The sequence below is a fragment of the Mytilus californianus genome, unplaced genomic scaffold (assembly GCF_021869535.1).
Source record: "Mytilus californianus isolate M0D057914Y unplaced genomic scaffold, xbMytCali1.0.p SCAF_2, whole genome shotgun sequence".
NCBI classification, from domain to species: Eukaryota; Metazoa; Mollusca; class Bivalvia; order Mytilida; family Mytilidae; genus Mytilus; species Mytilus californianus.
In genome coordinates this window covers 35,362,133-35,384,678 of record NW_026262668.1, presented here as the reverse complement: position 1 = coordinate 35,384,678, position 22,546 = coordinate 35,362,133, and the positions used below count along the sequence as shown (strand labels likewise).

At 32.5% G+C, this 22,546-nt stretch overlaps 1 protein-coding gene across 1 annotated transcript; it reads right to left on the bottom strand.

The window, feature by feature from the left end:
• Window positions 1-1,425: 1,425 nt before the first annotated feature.
• LOC127729785 (protein catecholamines up-like) lies at window positions 1,426-20,340 on the bottom strand. The gene is made up of 3 exons (XM_052237683.1): window positions 19,424-20,340; window positions 9,407-9,612; window positions 1,426-5,120 (listed from the first exon to the last, which is right to left on the bottom strand). The coding sequence occupies exons 1-3, from the start codon at window positions 20,271-20,273 to the stop codon at window positions 4,869-4,871; spliced, it is 1,308 nt and encodes a 435-aa protein (XP_052093643.1). The 5' UTR covers window positions 20,274-20,340; the 3' UTR covers window positions 1,426-4,868.
• Window positions 20,341-22,546: the final 2,206 nt, after the last annotated feature.

Sequence of the window (22,546 nt, the reverse complement as noted above, 5' to 3'; positions counted from 1 at the left end):
CCAATTCCTTGGCAGTTAGGACAATACCACTCCCCCCCTAAAAAAAAATCAATCCCAACCTTCTTTTTGTGGCATGGAACCTTGTGGTACAATTTCATAGAGATCCATACACTTGTCCTCAAGTTATTGTCAGGAAACCAAATGTCTTCGGACAATGACATCGCCATACCATTATACGGCTGCAAAAATTTGCAGTCGTATAAGAATTGGTTAAAATTGCTATTAAAAGGGCAATAACTCAAAAAAGGAGTTGTCAAACGATTTCGGCTGTGTTGACTTATTTGTATATCTTGTCTTGCTGATCATTTTTCCCTGTTTAAAGTGTGTATATCTCCTATAATTTTCAAGATAATAGGTAAAAACACTAAAACTGGGTAAAAATTGTCATTTAAGAGCAAAACTCCAACAATGAGTCATCGAATAACTTGGACTATTTCACTTATTTTTAAATCTTGTCTTGCTGATAATTTTTGCTTATATAAGTTACCATCTATATATTACTGTTTTTCAGATCCAAGTCTTAAAAGCAAAAAATTGGTAAAAACCTTCATAAAGGGCAATAACTTCAACAAGAAATAGTCGGACGATTTCAGCCATGTTAATCTATTTGTAGATATTGTCTTGCTGATCTTTTTTTGCTTATTCAAGTTTCCATCTAACTATGATTGTTTTTAAGATATTAAACAAAAACGCAAAAATTTGGCAAAATCTTGTCATTTAAGGGTAATAATTCCTGTAAGAAAAGTTTTGATGTGAAAAAACGATATGGAGATCTCATCATTCTTAACATTTTTGGCATGTCAGATTTTCTCCTTTCATAGCAGTTTTCAAGATAAAAGAAAAACTTGTATTTTACTCCTATGTTCTACTTTTAGCCATGTCAGCCATGTTGGTTGACAGGTGGGGTCATATGACACATTTTTAAACTAGATACCCTAATGATGCTTGTGTCCATTTTTGGTTAGATTTAGCCAAGTAGTTTTAGAGGAGATGATCTTTGTAAAAGTTAATCGACGACAACAATTGAGGGATGCCAAGTGATAGCAAAAGCTCACACTGGCCCTTCTGACCAGGTGAGCTATAAAAGGGTGATACTGAGATCTCAAGAATCTAATGAAAAGTCTTTAACATGCTCATATGCATGTACTAAGTCATGCACCTCATCAGTTGTTTTCTTGATATATGTCTTCGTGTTTTTGTTAATAAGGGAATTTGATGTCGATAGATATCCGATGGTCTAATTCAAATTTGTGCACAGTTTATCTAGGCTCAGTGCTATTTTTTACTGTCTTTTTTCGATGATAACCTAATATACATCTTTTAACTGTCTAGGTGTTTTTGTTCCATTACATTGCTGTCTAATTGATCTATAACAACATCTTCATTTCTTCATTAAAGTGAAAATAATGAAACAAAATACCTTAATTTGCCATTCCCAATTTTTATTTCTGTATCATTTTGACAAGCACTCATTTTTCTTATAACAATCAGTTCATAACTTTTCATAAAACAGTCACAATAATGTCCCTTGCAAACACATATCGTTCAGAATAACATTTCATTATTTTAAAGCTGATAGACCATTAAAAAACCCTTAACCCTTACTACGAAATTTAGTTTTAAACTGCTTTTGGCTGTAGGGGTTGTTACTATTCATTACGACTACTGAAAGCCTGCAAAAAATTAACACTAAGTAGATATAAGAAGATGTGGTATGAGTGCCAATGAGACAACTATCCATCCAAGTCACAATTTGTAAAAGTAAACCATTATAGGTCAAAGTATGGCCTTCAACACGGAGCCTTGGCTCACACCGAACAGCAAGCTATAAAGGGCCTCAAAAATAAACGACCTTTTCGGTTGATGAACAAATAGATAATGAAATTAAATATACAACATGTTACTACACTGTGGTTAATACACCATTGAACACTCATCATCATTAAAAAATGTTGGCATGTACTATAAATAAAAAGTATCTAATTCTATAGAAGATATTTAGTGATTAATTGTTTGCAAGTGCTCTTACACACATTATCCTGAAAATTAACCGAATCACTGGGGAAATATGTCAAACAGACACATATGCTTCACAAGTTATCAATATACCAATAATTATTGTTAACTATTAACCATGTATAGTGCTGATAAACAGGCCTCAACTTGACCGATTACCACTAGAGTGTAAAACTGAGGTCAAGGCTATGTGAGATATGTGTGACCTACAAAATCTCCTCACAATCAATCAAAATGTCAAATTTTGTTGGCTTATCCTGCATACTAATGAACAAGCTGACTTTAAATTGAAATTTTAACCTTACCACTACATATTGAGGTCAAGGTCAAATACCAATAACTAAAGGGTCTTATCATAAACTACCTCAATAAAAACATTTCTTATTTTATGTTACAGTGGGGATGAGAAACTGAGGGTACTTTCGAATTCTTACAGCCCCTGCAAAAAAAGAAGTAATACATGCGTCTTACATACCATATTTTAATGGGCAAGACAAAATCAATTGTTTTGTGCACTCCCATTTACAATGTTTAACTTCTATGACGACATGAAAAAATGTTTTTCTTTTATAAATAAAAATATGTAATTTAAATAAGATTAAATGTTAAAAAGAACTTATTATGAATTGATTGGGATTTTCCGTCATGGTTCTCAACTGCATTCTCAAAAAGACATATTTCATCAAACTACAACAAGTAAGATAATATGTTACAACATTCATTCTTTATAAAACTCAGATCATGACAAGAGTTTCAAATAAATGCTTTAATCTATTTGTTTCAAATAAATGCTTTAATCTATTTCACACTGTATATCCATCCATACATTATTACATACATTGTTTTAACTGCTATTTATAAAACATTACAAGAAAATGTGCAGTACATATTACTAACATCCAAAACATACAAAATTTAAATACAAATATACTTTTATCAACATAACGGATGCATTTCCTTGTTAAATGAAATAATTTGTATGACCAATTTTCTTGATCAAAATATTAATTGTTCTCAAGTAATCTTTTCTGTGGGAGTGTCATTTCTGTTATTTTATCTCACCATAGTTCTCCAGCTTTTCTAAATAATATCAAACTAATCAATTTTCAAAATATAAAGTGTAATCACTACTGATTGATTACAGCATACAAAATGAAATAAGGTTTGTAATTATTGGGTTAGAGCAATTAAAAATGTTAATATTTACCTGTAACAGAATAAGACTACTGGAATGTTTTTGGCATAGGAATGACATTTTCTAAAGATACGAGTATCTACATTTTATTGACAATAGTTTAGAGTTCTCATTATTCAGAACTCACGAGTACATACATTTTTCAGAATTCATGAGTTCTCATGCTCATTTTTTTTTTTCATATGAATTTTTTAAACTGTTCTCTCAAGTTTCAAGATGTTTCAAACAGGTGAGTAAGTTAGACCATAACAAATATGAAATTCTAATAAATTCAGTAGATGTATTGTGTCAAATGTTTTTTTTTAAATATGCTTTTACAATGTAAAGTTGCATTGCATTGATATGAAAATATCATAAGGTCATAAACTAATTTGTATGCACCACTGAATTTTTATTTGTTGTAAGAATAGCTTCTTCGTCCCCCGATAGAATTTGTTTTAGCGCAAAGCTCTAGTGAAAGCACTAAAATTTACATTTTAAAATGACATGAAAAAATAGGATTGCACTATTATTTTTAATTGATTAATGTAAAAAAATAACAGAAATTGCAAGAGACTGCTGTCACCTTAGCATATGGCACCAAACACTAACAACCAATTTGATAGAATAGAAAACACACAGGGAAATTATACAGGCTATATACCTAACTTGGTAAAATGGGATACATTTTGTGTATATATTGAAGTTTGTATATAGAGTTACTGATCATGATTGTTAAATGCAAAGAAAGAAAAATAGATGATAGACATTTTGATTTTTTTGTGGAGATTTGATAGCAATCAATATAATACTTTTACTGTAAATCTAAAGAATACTGCTTCATAAAGAGCATTTAAAAGAGACAATTTTGCTTACATGTGGCCACAGACTCGACGTTCACTTTTCATCCAGAATCCCTAATTGAGATCAATTGAGATATTTGATATGATTAGTAATCAAAAATTAATTGTTGTAAGCATAATAAGTAAGATTAAAGTTTTATAAAAGAAATATACAGTAAAACATGTGTAAATAAACTCTACAATCTTATAAAGACATACATAAATGCTTGTAGTTATTTAACCAGTAGATACTGATCATTTGTCAAATTAAGACAAAATTTTCATTCCCAAACAGGTTCAATAAAGATAAGTATAAAAGCTGTCAGATACATTAACTGGTGACTACAGAGATGTATATCTTACTAGCTGCATACAAAATGCATGTTAGTTTGTTTTAATTGTATGAATTTCTCACTTGCACATTCATGACATTAGCAACATTACAAAAACTGGGTATATGTAGAGTTTAGTCCTCATACCATTAGTTAAATTAAAATGTCTAACATATACATATATATCTTGACAGTTACATGTAGGCTATCATAAATAATAAACACTAAAGCTTTAAAACAACTATAATTGTGACTAGTATTGAACCTATTACTACATCTAGTAGTCTTTTGATTCAACTTTCATACTTTTGAATCAAAACAGATCCAGGCAAGCTTAACTTTCATTACCCTAAAATATTGTTATAGGTAATAGAGCAGTCAAAAATCCAATTGTAACAAAAGTTCTGTGAAAATAGTCTTTTAAACATATAAAATAGATGAAAACGAAATTAAAAAAAACAATATCTAAGTAATTTAAAATTCCTTAACATATCTAATGAAATTTTATTCATAAAGTCCAATAAGATACATCATATAAACACCAACTAACAATGCTCCTATTTCCTTAATAGATTGTCCTAGTTTGGTATCTTCTAACAACTCAGGAATGACGGATACTGTTGCAATATATATAAAACCTCCGGCTGTAAAAGGAAGGATCCATGCTACGGCTGCATCGCCTCCTCCCTCAGCTAGAAGACTACAAACTGTTCCCATCATGGCACCAATCGCTGTACTAAATTGTAATAGCATTGCCTGTAAAGAAGAAAAAAAGTTAAAGTTTACTAGTAGATTTGATTTGATTTTTGGTGTTTTAACGCCACTTTTAAGCACCGCTTTTGGGCTATTTCGTGGCGGCCAGTTTTTATTGGTGGAGGAAGCCGGAGTGCCAGGAGAAAACCACCGACCTTCGATAGGAAAACTGACAATCCTAGTCAATTAAGATTGGAGTCGAGTGCACCTGCACGAGCGGGGATCGAACTCACAACCTCAGTGTTGACTGGCTAGTGATTACAGTAGTAACTACTTAGACCACTCGGCCACCGAGGCCCCTTTTACTAGTAGATAAATTTTTCCCACATCAAACAAAATTTAAACATGTTATACAAAATGAGTTAAGTCTATAAACAGTCAGGGGTACTACTTAAACAAGTGATTTCAGAATCACTCCCTCGAGTGATTTTGGCTGTGAAATATTAAAAATTTTCTCACAGACTTTTTAAAATCACTGAAACAAGTAATTTTAGAAGTTAAAATGTAATCACTTTAATAAGTGTTTATAACATTTTCTTGATATTTTTCCCACAAGCTTGTTTTTTTTATTGGTAAAAAGACAACAATTCCATTGAAAAAACAACTATGTATATGCAGAAATTGTCTTTTGCTTGATAAGCCTGACACTTTTACAGTTTTTTTAAAATATGCAAAAACTGGAATAGTTTGTAGATCAGGTCATAACCTTGAAGTAGATCATTCTAACTCTAAAGAAAACCAATCAGGTTACCTAATATTGTTGATCTTTGTCTGATAGTAAGAGTAGTTAATGAATTTTTGATTACAGAAAAATTCCCAAGGGTACTTTTAAAAGCTTTAGCGCACTAACTTACTGCCCAAGCGCACTGGTGAAATTAATATACAAAGAAAAAGGGATAATTGATTTATGTAGGAAAATTATAGAAAAGATTGTGAAAATATGGAAAATCAATGAAATTAGCATTTGAAGATCAAAGAAAACACTAAAATCACTTAAATAGGTGATAACTGAATTTATCAAATCACTGAAATAAGTGATGATGAAATCACTTGTTTAAGTAGCACCCCTGACTGATAAAGTCTCTTTTAAAAGAACTTGTTTTTTTGGTTTTATGCTATACTTTATTGCAGAATGAAGTGCTTTTCATGTACTACATGTAATTTTCATTGTACTTTATGTACTTTTTGTTATTCCACTGAAAGTTCTTAATTGGGGGGGGGGATGGTAGGTGGGGCATAGAGTTCTCGAAAATTAATTTTACTCAACTACATGTTCATGTGCTCTCTCAAGCGAATTGGGCCAAGTCAGGAACCTCACCAGTGGTTGTCATTACTTACATCACAATTTTATTTGTCATTTAGGTGTTGATTGCAGATCTTTCATAGTCACTTTTTAATTATTTCAAAGCTTTTCAAGCTTGACACATTGTATAGACACTTGTCTTCATGTACATGTATTGTTGACTCTAGAAACTATGGTTTGTATAGACACTTGTCTTCATGTACATGTATTGTTGACTCTAGAAACTATGGTTTGTATAGACACTTGTCTTCATGTTTTGTTGACTCTAGAAGCTATGGTTTGTATAGACACTTGTCTTCATGTTTTGTTGACTCTAGAAGCTATGGTTTGTATAGACACTTGTCTTCATGTATTGCTGACTCTAGATGCTATGGTTTGTATAGACACTTGTCTTCATGTATTGATGACTCTAAAAGCTATGGTTTGTATAGACACTTGTCTTCATGTATTGCTGACTCTAGAAGCTATGGTTTGTATAGACACTTGTCTTCATGTATTGTTGACTCTAGATGCTATGGTTTGTATAGACACTTGTCTTCATGTATTGTTGACTCTAAAAGCTATGGTTTGTATAGACACTTGTCTTCATGTATTGCTGACTCTAGATGCTATGGTTTGTATAGACACTTGTCTTCATGTATTGTTGACTCTAAAAGCTATGGTTTGTATAGACACTTGTCTTCATGTATTGCTGACTCTTGAAGCTATGGTTTGTATAGACACTTGTCTTCATGTATTGCTGACTCTAGAAGCTATGGTTTGTATAGACACTTGTCTTCATGTATTGTTGACTCTAGAAGCTATGGTTTGTTGTGTTGTTGCTGATACCAATAAAATCAAATTTAAAGAATCAAGGTGGACACAGGTGGACACAGGTGGACACGTGGTGGAGTTTGTATTTCTGTTATGAATTACCAACTTTGAGACTTTTATCCCTTACACAATGTTGCTCTGAGCTTTGTCATGTTTGTATGCTTATTGTCGAGCCTTCGACTTTAGTCGAAAAAGCGAGACATAGCGATCCTACATTCCGTCGTTGTCGTTGTTGTTGTCGGCAGTGTCCACAAATATTCACTCTGTGGTTAAAGTTTTTGAAATTTTAATAACTTTCTTAAACTATCCTGGATTTCTACCAAACTTGGACAGAAGCTTGTTTATGATCATAAGATAGTATCCAGAAGAAAATTTTGTAAAAAAATAAATCCATTTTTTCCGTATTTTACTTATAAATGGACTTAGTTTTTCTGCCGGGAAATATTACATTCACTCTGTGGTTAAAGTTTTTAAAATTTTAATAACTTTCTTAAACTATCCTGGGTTTGTACCAAACTTGGACAGAAGCTTGTTTATGATCATAAGATAGTATCCAGAAGTAAATTTTGTAAAAAAATAAATCCATTTTTTCCTTATTTTACTTTTAAATGGACTTAGATTTTCTGCCAGGAAACAACACATTCACTCTGTGGTTAACGTTTTTAAAATTATAATAACTATCTTATACTATTTTGGATTTGTACCAAACTTGGACAGAAGCTTGTTTATAATCAAAAGCTAGTGTCTAGAAGGAAATTTTGTAAAAAAAATAAATCTATTTTTTCCTTATTTTACTTTTAAATGGACTTAGATTTTCTGCCAGGAAACAACACATTCACTCTGTGGTTCAAGTTTTTAAAATTATAATAACTATCTTATACTATTTTGGATTTGTACCAAACTTGGACAGAAGCTTGTTTATGATCAAATGCTAGTATCTAGAAGGAAATTTTGTTTTCTTCTAGTTAACATTACATTCAGTCTGCAGTTAAAGTTTTTAAACATTTATAAGATTCATAAACTAGCCTGGATTTTTACCAATCTTGGACAGAAGCTTCTTACAATCAAAAGATAGTATCAAGTGGAATATTTTTATTGATTTACTGCCTCATTTTTGTTGAGCCTGTGATTAACAGAAAAAGTAGGCGAGACACTGGGTTCCGCGGAACCCTTACGAATTTTTTTTATTCTGTAGCTTAAAAATAAGCATACAAACATGACTGAATAAATTTTTGAAGAGAAAAAACATTTGTTCTGTATTTTTTCACATGCAGTTCATTTTATATACAAGAAGACATTAATGTTAATGTTCAGGTGTAGTTGAAATAACAAGAATTAGAAATATTTTGTCAGAAGCTTAGATGAAATGTACAATTTAAAAAATATTATCAATATACAATGTATACTCATATCAGTCATATGCAGGGATGTTGAGCAAATTTTCATTGCATTGCTTATGCATGTTATGCATGTTTTGAAAAGTCAGAAAAGTTAAAAAAAAATTGAAGGAAATTTTTTTATCATGCAGATAGGCCAAAATAATATATGTCTGTTTAAGGTTGAATCATTAAAAAAATAATAGATTAGGTAGGTCAGTATTTCCATTTTATTTTATTTTTACATTTTATTTTTTGCAACATGATTTTGAGTACTGTGTTGGTCTTACCGTGGTCTGAGTTGTCCATTGGCCAAGTTTACCCCTATTTTTAATGATTGGATTATTTCCCTTGATTATTGTTTGGGAAAAAATGGCGGCAAAGTGTTTATTTTATCACACGAGTCATGATTTTCTTAAAACAGCTGTTATATTCAGGATTGTGAACATTTAGATGTATCAGGCAATTGATTTGTTTTAATGGCAACTCTAACTTCCCTTTTGACACAAGTTCAGTTAATTTTTCACTTTACGATGGGAATATGACTTAGGGTTGTCGCTCAAAAGTAGGGTCGGTTGGGTAACCTTAAACAGACATATACTTTTTTGGCCTAAATGTCACTTAAAATGAACTCAAATCTTAGATATTATCACGATTATCAAGAATGAAAATATTTGCAAAATTATAGAAGAAATATATATAGAATTTTCCCATTACATGTGATCATACGCCAATACAGCAAGCTTCATTTCAAATACATGCACAAACCACTAATATATTTTGAACCAAAACTGTACCTTTTTCTTCGAGCACCCAGACTTTACTAAGATAGCAAAATCTCCTATTTCATGTGGTATCTCGTGTAAGAATATAGTTACAGTTGTAATAATTCCTAAATTTCTACCAGCAAGAAAGGAAGCACCTATGGCCAATCCATCTGTAAAATTGTGAGCAGCATCTGCTGCAAGATTTAAATAACCAGCAACTTTGATATCTTCAGGTTCTGAAAATACATGAAATAGAGACAATACTTAAAAACATATTATACTATAATATCCAAAGTACTGACACTGAAATTTAATAGAAAATACATTTGTACTTTAGTGTTAATAAATAAATTTCACAAGTGATCTATAGATGTTAAAGTTCAACTTTTTCAGCCAATTTGCAAGAAGGTCTAAGATCAGTCAAGAGTATAACTCTATAGGGTTATTAGAGAAAAATAACATACATTTGTTATTGTGGACTAAAAAATCCAAAAACTGTGATAACATATGTATGTTACTTGTTTCAAAGGGGCAATAGACATGCATCCATGTTTTGTTAAAATGTATACAAGTTCTATTGATATTATTATTGTCTTTATGTATACTAAAAATATAAACTATAGAAAGATATAACAGTTCATAGTTTACCAATCATGCATAGTACACCTATATTATTACAGAAATAATATGCCTGTCAGTGGCGAATCCAGAGGTGGCGTAGAGGGCGTTCGCCCCCCTTTGCTTGCACTTTTTTTTTTTTTTTTTTGTAAAAGGATTAATCAGACTAGACTTCTCGTGTATTTAATTTTTATGCGACAATTCTTTACTTATAAAGATATTTTTCGCTCGTATTTACTGTAATATATTATTGATTATGCCAAAGTCATGTGATTCACTACGGTGGAGTTGACCAGTACGTCGAAAAAAACGTCACTCAGTCATTTTGAAATTCAAATTACAGTAACACATTGCTTAGGCTGAGGATGACAAGCATGACGCCTTCAAAGCGACAAAGTATTGAGCAAGAACGTATTGACTTCTATTTCACAATTCCACCCAACAGAAAGTAATACTCTATTACACTCTCATGAAAAAAAAAGTTCCACAGCAATATTATTTACCTACGAAAACATGTTTAACCCCACACGCCCCAGCCCATTAATAACATTGCTGAATAGTGATCCCAAGTCAGTAAGCTCTAGATATAGATTTAAAGTCTAAGGTACGGACCATTTGATTTGAGGGGGCAGTCTGAGATATTTTAGAGAAAAAATCCTGACCCAGATTTTTGTCTTAAACTGGCCGTATCTGGATTGAAAACAATAATCTTGTCCACATTTTTGCTACGGTATTAGAAAAAAATATTTTCAACAAAAGTATTTAGCATTAAATGAACATGATGAATAAAAAACGGGCGTAATTTTTTTTTGGGGGGTTGCATGTGAATCCCATATCTGACCGGAATGTCTGTTTCGCCGAACTGATATACTGAATACTTTTTTCAAGGTCCGACTGCAACCTGCCTGCTGGGTGTGGCCTATATGTCTCCATGTGTCGACCGTCATTCACAACTTCATTGTCATTTCCGACTCATTCGTAGCCTTTGGTTGATTTGGAACCCCTCACTTCCTTTGTTGGTTGAAACATTTCAACCAAACATTTGGATAAAAATTGCTTGTTTGTCTTTCTTCGTGTCGGTCGTATTGTAAATTTCATTGAATAGCCGTATATCTTGTTTACAACAAGAAATCTGTGAGGTTATGCTAACTAACCATACAACAAACGAGAATTTTCCATGTCCATTTTTTACTGACAAATCCCACATCAAATATATTAATTAGTACATAGCTTTGGATCCATCCAATCATTTTATAATAGACAATTAATGGAGAGAATACGGCACCAAAAATGTCCAACCCTTACACTTTAACTATAAAATGCATTTTACTCTTATTTTATGTTTTTTAGCCAAAAAAAGGTCAAAACAAATTTTCGCCTCACTCCGCTCGGCGATCTTTAATACTACGCCCCCCCCCTTTCCAAAATCCTGGATCCGCCCCTGCCTGTAATAAATTAAGGGTGTTATCACAGCTTCTCTACATCACTCCAAAGCCTTTGCTCAGATATATATCATGCTTAATCACAATGTATTTTAATTTATTGTAAGAAATAATGATCAGAGCTTGTAATGAGGTTCTGCTTAAGCTTCCAAGTAATTCCCAAGTGTTTCATTTAATAAGCTACAAGCCTGAAATAACTAAGCCCTGTTATTACAGCTACATTGTAAGTTTATCCCTTAAAAGCCTTGTCTCATTGATTTACCATGGTTGATAAAAAATGTATTAATTTAATTGGAAAATTAGTTATCAAGGCTATGTATTCAGTTACTGCACAACGTTTCAAGAATTCCCAAGTACCCACTAAAAATTAAAATATTTATTCATTTAATAAATAACAAACATATGTTACTACAGATTAAGAAAATTGAAGGAATAAAGAGTTGACAACTCATGGAAGTATCTGTAATAACACATGTATGATATTTTCTCTAATAACCCTTTAGAGTTATACCCTTGACTGATGATAATTGTGTATTTTTACATGTAAGTTGGTTGTCATTCAGCCTCAAAATGGGATCAATGTATAACAATGGGATATGAATATTAATCTAGGATCAATGTATAACAATGGGATATGAATATTCATCTAGGATTAATGTATAACAATGGGATATGAATATTAATCTAGGATCAATGTATAACAATGGGATATGAATATTCATCTAGGATTAATGTATAACAATGGGATATGAATATTAATCTAGGTTTGATAAATATGTATGTAAAGTATCTGAATGCAATATGTCTTTCAAGATACACAAATGTACATTGTAGTAATGAATCTAATGCAAAAGTCTACTGAAATTGGTCATTTTGGTGATATAAAACAAAACAACAACAAAACTTTAACTTATTAATTATAATTAAAATGGTACTGCAAATTGAATTGTGTTATTCAATACATGAGGCTCAAATAAAATATAATTTTTAAAGACAACCCACAAATTGTTCAGGTTGTGTGCCTTTCCCCCCTTCATTTTCAGTGGAAAGGTAGAATTGTTGATAATTTTAGCAGACATGGTACAATGCATAAATTAAATTATTTCCATCAGTATGACTTTGAATTTGTACGAATTCACATTGGTACATGACTTTGAACATGTTGGCACTAGTTGACAAATTGGTAAGATTCGACAATGGAACGAGTTACTTGTCACTTGTTTCCGTTAATTAAATATTGATGATTATGTTTACTAGTGCATCTTTTACCTTTAACTTGCATAACTGACATCTTCAAAGTCTTACTAATTGTACTTGGGTAATATTTGACTGAGAGCTTTTACCAAAATTAAGTCCATATTATCTTTTTTTTTTTTTTTTTTTTATTTTATCTGCAAGATCTGAACTTTTTCATCTTGATTTTACAAATTCCATATATTCATTGTTAAATTTAATTTTACCAACAATTTTTAACCTAAATAAAGATTTGTTGTGTATTGCAGGGGCAGATCCAGGATTTTTGGTTAGGGTGGGGGGGGAGCAAACTGAAATTTTAGTGGAGCAGAACGAGGCAAAATTTTTTTTAGGTAAAATTATCAAAATATTCTTTATTAAGCTGAGAAAAACCCATTCTTTGCAAATTTTAGGGGGGGCGCACGCCCGCCACAACCCCGCCTGAATCCACCCCTGTATTGGATATGAATTTGAATGGAGGTTGGATTGGTTGGCTAATTTCTTTACAATCTTTTTTATGTAGGAAGTAAAATTTTTGACATCTCACTTTTATTTTAACTAATTAAAGCATTGTATTTTATTACAGGGATCTCCAAAGGATATTCAAGGACCTGATGTTCCTCCACCCCTTAATTTTTAGCACCACCCTTGAATTTCAGCACCAGTAATGATTTTCAGCAACAGTCTTGATTTTCAGCACCAGTCTTGATTTTCAGCACCAAATTTTCTTAGTATTTAACCTTAACTTTAGAGTTTGTTTGAAAAATAATTCTATAGATATAAGAAGATGTGATATGAGTGCCAATGAGACAACTCTCCATCCAAGTCAAAATTTATAAAAGTAAACCATTAAAGGTCAAAGTGCGGTCTTCAACACGGAGCCTTGGCTAACACCGAACAGCAAGCTATATATATATCAGTATAAGTTTAAGTGACAATATAATAAATTTTACAATATACATGTTTAACCCCTCCCACCCCCACCCCCCCTACATTTTTGCCCCTGTCCCAGGTCAGGAACATCTGGCCATTCTTAGTCTTGTATGTTTTTTCAATTTTGGTTCATTTATATGTGTCGGAGTTTAGTGTGACGTCCATTTTCTATGAACTGGTATACATTTTAGTTAAGGGGCCAGCTAAAGCCCGCCTCCGGGTGCAGGATTTTCTCGCTGTGTTGAAGACACATTGGTGGCCTTGGGCTGTTTTCTGCTCTTTGGTCGGGTTGTTGTCTCGTTGATACATTCCCCTTTTCCATTCTCATTTTTTTTATATACATACATTTGTTGTACATACATGTACATCCATGTATACAAATGTATAAAATTTATAAATATTTCTCAACAGTTGGATAGATTATTTTATATTATAAAATGTACAATGTATAAGCATTACTCTTATCAGAAAATGATCATTGTGCAGTGTATTGTGTAAATATGGAAAATTAAAAACATGCTTGATAGATTAAATGAATAAGGAATCCAAGTTTGTCTTTGTGAACATAAATTGATGTATTCAAACAAGTACATGCACAGTGCATGTACTTGTACATATAATTTTTTAAATGTTGATAACTACCTCGTCAGCTATTTTACCAAATACATTTATATCAATGAATGTAATACATAGACATGATAGATAAAGTTTGACTTGTATCATAAAATTTTTAACAGGTTTGATTGACAGTGGCTTATACATTGTATCATTACAGGTATTTAGCCAGTAGCAAATTTATCATGCATTTTCCAGACAATTATGTTAATGTTATAGACCCTGCTTTGTACTAAATCAAACTGTTCTCAGAGGCTCCCTCTGTTGTCTAGTTTATGATTTTAAAATTCTTTGTTTAAAAAATAATCATCAATTAGGTTTAATTCAATAGGTTTTTCATTACATGAAAAATAAACTCCAAAAACATGAAGAATGCTGAAATGCAATATTTACATTTACCACTGTGACTTCCTGTTAGCGATTTCTACCAATTTGGTAATTATTATTATAGTTTGAAAATATGTCACCTTTTGATTGAGCAATTGATAAGCAATTTTATAGCAATTAAAAAATAATGTATATTAAACGTTAAAAACCTCCTGATCTGATATCCACCCTCCTGATTAAAATTGATAAGCAATTTTATAGCAATTAAGACTTTTTGGTGGTAATAGCTGCTATTTACATGATTTAGGACAAATTCTTAGATTATAACAGGCGCTTTTATAGTTACACACATGTACAGGATTACAAATCTGAATCAAAAATATTCAACCATAAGCATACCAAGTAATTGTAGCAAGCAAACTGTAACAAATTTACAATACCGATTTTTGAAAAATCTGAAAAATAACGTGTATTAAAAGTTAAAAACCTCCTGATCTGATATCCATCCTCCTGATAAAAAATTCAGAATCTCCTGAACCGGTCAAACCAATCTGTCACATGTATGATACATGTATGTAGTTATATAGTGTACATGTACATGTTCTTTTACACATTTAGTATTAAATCAAACTAAATTTAGCATACATTGTACTGTGAAAGTACTTAAATTCTTTGGTATCAATTTTTGTTGCTTGAGCAAATGTTACATGTTCGTTGGTTCTTAAATCCACGGATTTTAGTTTCTGAAAAAAATTGAGTAAAGAATTTAAACCCATTAGCAACGAAGATTCTTGAAAATAATCATAACTGTTGTTTTATAATGATTTGTGGGACATTGCAAAATAAGGTGTTCATCTTCACTTACTTGTTTGTCTTTCGTTACCAGGTTACTGACAACATACAATGTACATTCATCAAATTTTTAATAAAATAATTGCTTTAGGAAATAAGCTAATTCATTAATGCTTACAATTTGTCTCAATTTACATTGTAGGAAGGAAATTGCAAAGTAAACATTTTAATTGTTGCACACATGTACAATGTAATCAGAAGTGATGACACTAAGTCTTATCAACCTAACAGAAAAATCTTGTGTTGCAATTAGTTGGAGCTTGTTCACCAAATTGACTAGGCTTTAAGATGGAAATCAACGATCAACAGATTAAGGATTATCAACGGTGTTCATGGGGCCATAAACATGTCACTTAAAAAAAAAAGGTTACATAATGAAATGCTTCAAATGTACTTTGATTTGTAGAATTAATTATGAAACAAGCATTCTGTGAGTATTGCATGGTAATACATAGTCCCCTTCCGGTTACAAATTCGTTGTAATGGAACGAAATTTTAACTTGATCTATAACTAGTCATGGTGTAAACTACATGTACATAAATTATCAAGTCAAAATCTTCAAGCATGACGAAAAAAACTGTTGAAAACTGATTATTTAAGTGAATTTTCTATGTCCAAAGACCATAACTCTGCACAAAATTATCAGACTGGATCAAAATTCCAACTTGATCTGTAACTTGTCATGATAAAACTATATACTAATTATCAAATCAATATCTTCAAGAATGACAAACAAATTTAAACCTGTCACTAAATTCTTCAAACAATTTACCAAAGAAAAGGAAAAAAAACCAAAATGTCATTTTGTCTTTTAAAAAATAAGTTATTTCCCTTTGAACAGAAATCTACTAATTAATAAGTATTTCATCAAAAATCTAATTCTAGGGAAAGGGCTTTAAACTGAACAAAAAGAAAAGCTAAAATCGTGAAAATTGAACTTGACCTGTAACTTGTCATGATAAATCAATAAACCAAACATCAAATCAATATCTTCAAGCAGGAAGAAAAAAAGTCTGGAAAACTGATTTGCTGGACTGACAGATGGACAGACAGACAGACAGAAGGACAGACAGACAGACAAACAGAGGGACTTCGTCGGTAGGGGACTAATAAACAAGAGTGCACAAGCTGAAATGTCTCGCCTTCTTTACTAACCATTGATATTATGTTGATAGTCCTAAATATAAAGCTTTACTACAACTATCACATAAATTTAACATGATCCAAGAAAATGAGATCAAGGTCATATAAACCAAACGAGAAATACATGTACACCTTTAGTGTTTCCCCTATCACACATAAAAGGGCATGGTAACTTAATTGAAAAAGGGCATCTAGAGCGCGCAAAAATTTATAAAAAGGGCACCTACATTGTATGGAAAATTATCAAAAGGGCACCTACAGTATGCTGAAACAAGAAAGGCAATAAATTGTCATACATGTATTGCATTGGTAAAGTATGGACTGGCAGGTGTTGATGGAATCAGAACTCAAGATAGCAAGTGTATTGTTCCAAAATAATATTGTATATGATTCTTTAAATAAAGATGAAAATCAACATTATTTTGGGTAACAGCAAGGGACCAAGGATGTATGTTTATTACTAGCTATACATCTTTGGCAGACTTTGAAGGACTAAGGCATAAATTTACTAGGAAGTAATTACATGATTTGACTGATGTGGCACTTAAATATGAAGATTAGGATATAAGATCTGAAAATCTAGTTCAAAATTTCACTACAATTAGTTTCAGAGGACAGTTATGATCAACAAAAGTTGGGCCCCTAATTTGTTAACCAGGATTCACAGTATAAATGAACTTGTAGAACTTTGTAAGACTATTACTGCATAATCATTACCCTTATAAAACGTTTAGATCGATATTTACTCGTGAAAACTTTTCTGAACGTTTTGAATAAAGTTCTATCTTTTAATCAAAATTGAAGGTTTTATACCAAAGATCACGAACATACAATCATTTGACAAAACTATGACAAACGAACTGCAAATTGTGATCGTTTTAGAAATATTGAAATTAAAAAGCGAACTGTCCGGGGGAAAACAATTTTGTTCAAACGATGAAACTACGACAAACCAAGGATTTGTATTACTATACAAATCCTTGGACAAACGAACTGCAAATTGTGGTCGTTGGCCTTGAGAAATCTTGAAATTAAAATGCCGACTGACTGATTTTACTGGGGAAAATTATTATTGTGGTCAATTATCATGATTATGAGGTTTATTAATAATTAACAGATTAGTGACCTATCCGATGGCGATAAGCGGATTAACTGTAATCACAACTTTATAACACCTGTTGTAAATGTTAATTAGCTGAGGGTCATAAACTTGTCAGAAACAGGAAGAAAGGGCATTTTTGAGACAATGGCGTGCCGTCATCCAAAGAAGTGAAAAAAGGGCATGGCGTCATTTATTAAGACAAAAAAAGGGCATGGCGTCTATCCATGCTAAACATGCTTGGGGGAAACACTACACCTTACAATCATTCAATACACTAAATATCTTATAGTTTCTAAGAAACAGACTTAACCAAGAAAACTAAACATTGACCAATGAACCATGAAAATGAGGTCAAGGTCAGATGAACCATGCCAGGCAAACATGTACAGCTTACAATCCTTCCATACAACAAATATAGTTGACCTATATGTTTTGCTTATAGTTTAAGAAAAACAGACAAAAACATAAAAACTTAACACTGAGCAATGAACCGTGAAAATGTGGTCAAGATCAAATAAAACCTGCAAGACTGACATGTACATCATAAAATATTTCCATACACCAAATATAGTTGACCTACATGTATTGCATATAGTATAAGAAAAGAAGACCAAAACTCCAAAACCTAACTTTGACCACTGAACCATGAAAATGAGGTCAAGGTCAGATGACACCTGCCAGTTGGACATATACACCTTACAATCATTCCATACACCAAATATAGTAGACCTATTGCATACAGTATAAGAAAAACAGACCAAAACACAAAAACTTAACTATAACCACTGAACCATGAAAATGAGGTCAAGGTCAGATGACACCTGCCAGTTGGACATGTACACCTTACAATCCTTCCATACACCAAATATATCAGACCTATTGCTTATAGTATCTGAGATATGGACTTGACCACCAAAACTTAACCTTATTCACTGATCCATGAAATGAGGTCGAGGTCAAGTGAAAACTGTCTGATGGGCATAAGGACCTTGCAAGGTATGCACATACAAAATATAGTTATCCTATTACTCATAATAAGAGAGAAATTAACATTATAAAAAATCTTAACTTTTTTTCAAGTAAGTCACTGAACCATGAAAATGAGGTCAAGGACAATGGACATGTGACAGACAGATACTTCGTAACATAAGGCATCTATATACAAAGTATGAAGCATCCAGGTCTTCCACCTTCTAAAATATAAAGCTTTTAAGAAGTAAGTTAGAAGCCCCCGCCGCCGGATCACTATCCCTATGTCGAGCTTTCTGCGACAAAAGTCGCAGGCTCGACAAAAAGCAAGCCAAATATGAAATTATTATTCTTTTTTTTTTCGTATGAGAATTATGAGAACATAATATGAACACTTCATCATTGAATATCATCACGTGACCCAAAGGTAAAATCCTATCTGAAATTGTATATATATGCATGTAATTCATAGTGCGTTTGCTGATATTAAGATGTATTGTCTAGATTAATGCCTTTATCCATGTAATCAAACCTACATGGGGATCTTTCCATGTCTTGACTTTGAAGACAGTTGATATATTAATATTTCGCTGGACACTTAAATTCGTAAATAAAGCCGTCCACTAAAAACTGGTACCCAACAAAAATGAAAGTACCTTCACAGTATATGTAATACACATGTACATCACACTGACACAGTAAGACACAAAATGACATGATTATGATAATGTAGGCTAATTGACTTACAGTAGGGTCAACTGGTCTAATGTGAACTCTTTCAATAAAAGGAACTCAAAATCAATCTACTGTACCTGTTACTTGTTTCTCTTCTGTCTTTTCAATTTTCTGCTTTGAATCTTTAGTATCTTTGCCTTTTGCATCTTCATCACCTTCCCCTTTCTTTTTGGATTCCTTGGTGTCAACTTTTTCGCCTTTGACTGGCTTTGGTGGTGCATGGCTGTGAGAATGAGCATGTCCTCCCTTTACATACCTCACAAATTTTTCAACCATCAGGAAAACTACAATTCCAGCAAGGACCCATAATCCAACGGTCATATCATGACCATGCTCATGTCCTTCTCCATGAGAATGTCCATGAGAATGTGAGTGTGCATGCTCATGGGAATCACCTTCTCCATGCGAGTGTGGTGATACTGCATGAGGAATAAGATGTAAAAATGCATCACCAAGAAGGCCACCAGATGCAAAGCTGAGAAGAATTTTCAGTAAAGATTGATTTTTAGCATCATATGCATTTTCTAATGGAATAAACAAAAGAATAACAATTGGTGAAACACTGATAAGCGCTGTGGCGCCACAAGCCTGTAACCAAAGTACCAAACCAGTTGATTTCTGTGATGACTTCGTAGGGGCATCGTGTGTGTGTCCATGATTATGGTCGTGTGCGTGTCCATGGTCATGGGTGTGTCCATGATCGTGTGCATGTCCATGATCATTGTGGTCATGTGAATGTCCGTGATCATGCTCTACATTTGCTTGCTTTGAATATTTAAAGGATGGATTGGCCTCCTCTTGCTCATGCGAATGAGCATGTCCGTGGTCGACATGTGCGTTAATGCCTGACCTCAGTAAAAATACAGAAAGAATAATCACAAATGCAATTGAAAATAAATTTTGATGGTTTCTTTTAACCCTGTGCATCTTCAAATCACGCAAAAATCTGTTTTCATATGTTCGAAAGTAGACGTGGCTTTTGTTTTTGAAGGGACGCAACTCTTTGCCGGCAAAATTTACTGCAGCTAAATTATGTCTTGTTATCTCGGAACCGACTCCAATTCACGTTACACCTTTGTTTATTTTTCTATTATTATTTTTTTGTATTAATTATTCCGTTTTTTCTTGTATATTGTAAAAGAGTTTTATTTTATCATCTTTTTCCTTTAGTACAGATAAATAGGCTTTAATCTTGACAGGATAATCAGTATAAGATAGCGAAGTTGTCGTTTGTTGATGTGGTTCATAAGTGTTTATGGTTTCTCGTTCTTTATATAGATTAGACCGATGGTTTTCCCGTTTGAATGGTTTTACACTAGTAATTTTTGGGGCACTTTATATCTTGCTGTTCCGTGTGAGCCAAGGCTCCGTGTTGAAGACCGTACTTTGACCTATAATGGTTTAATTACTTTTATAAATTTTGACTTGGATGGAGAGTTGTCTCATTGGCACTCATACCACATCTTCTTATATCTAAGTAGAATTTGTTTGCCCGACATCTTGAAACTATTCTTGTCAATGACAATAAATTATACCAACAAAATATTATATATGATACCAGCTGATGTATGAACCTCATGTATACACCTTCAGAAAAGACGTGAGAATTTCATTTGTAAAAAATAAACGAATGAATTAAATTCTTAAAGTTAAAAAATGAATAGATATCGAAGTTAATCGGTATCGATGTCACTAGTTGAGCAGGAAGTGCCGAGCCTTCCATAACACATGAGTTCCAATGTAGTTTTTAGTTGATAATTGTCTTTTTTTCTTTATGTCTTAAAAAAATAAATCTATATAACAGAATGAAAATACCTAAATCTATCAAATAAACTTTAATTTCAAAATATCGTGTTAAGTACATCCAGAGATCTTGTACTAACCTGAGCCTTCTATCTATATAACGTGTTATAGCAGTACGTCTCAGAATGAACAAACATTTTTCTATCAAATGAAACATACGATTTGTTTTATTCTCATTCTGGGGATTTTTTTTCTCAAAAAAGTATCATTGCTGGTGGCGGAAATACATTATGAACCTTATTAGCTCGTTATTTTCTTTTTCATCTTTCCTTAGATTATTTTCCATTTAAGTTTATAAGCATGCATTATAAAAAAATATCAGTCACATCGACCCAGTTGGTGTGTGTTTCTACGTTAGAAAGATACACTATATCTATGATCCCTATATTGTACTTATGATCTAAATGTCTATATAACAAGGGAATAACCTTACATTATAAGTCCGCACTCAAAGTTTGTATGAATTTTGCAACTGAACTCATATAACAATGCTTGTCCTATCTCCTTTCGATATTTATATTTTGGCATTGAACAATGTCAGGTTTTTTCTCAGACTGTTTATGATTGATTGATTAATTGATTGGTTGGTGTTTAACGCCACTTTCAGCACTATTGGCTGTTTCGTGGCGCTCAGTTATATTGGTGGAGGAAGCCGGGGAGAGAACCACCGACCTTCGGCAGGAACACTGACAATTCTAGTCATGTAAGATTGGAGTCGAACACACCTGCCACGTGCGGGGTTCGAACTCACAATCCTAGTGATACTAGTAGTTGGACTACTTAGACAACTCGACCACTCATCAGGCCCCTGACTATTTATGACGTCTTTGACTATACCTATTGGATGTGTACTGACTGATATTCTACTCCTAGAAATATGATTTATTTAATTTATTAGTTGCAATTGGCTTTTAACTAGCTTTCAGTAACAGCGAGTACTCTTAGATCGGTACTTGTGTCTTTTGTATTTAGTATATATATATATATATGTATATGTATATATAAATGTATAGTTGTTTTTTCGTGCTTTGTGTCAATCTGATGAGTAAAGCCTATTTCAACTGATTTAACAGCTTCTTCTTATGCAATGCAGTTATACCACTGTCCCAGGTTAGGGGATAGTTGAACGCTCACAAACATTTTTTACCCCGCATCATTCTGTTTATATGTGACTCTCCCAAGTCAAGAGCATGTAACTCAGCAGTGATTGTCTTTCGTTGCAATCTATAATGTTTGGGTTGTTTTTCTTTTATTGTTTTGCACATATATCAGTCCGTTGGGTTTTTCGTTTGAATTGTTTAACATTTTGTCATGTCGGGGTCTTTTTTTATAACTTACTAGACGGTATTGGTTTTGATCATTGTTGAGGGCCGTACGGTGACCTGAACTTGCTTGCA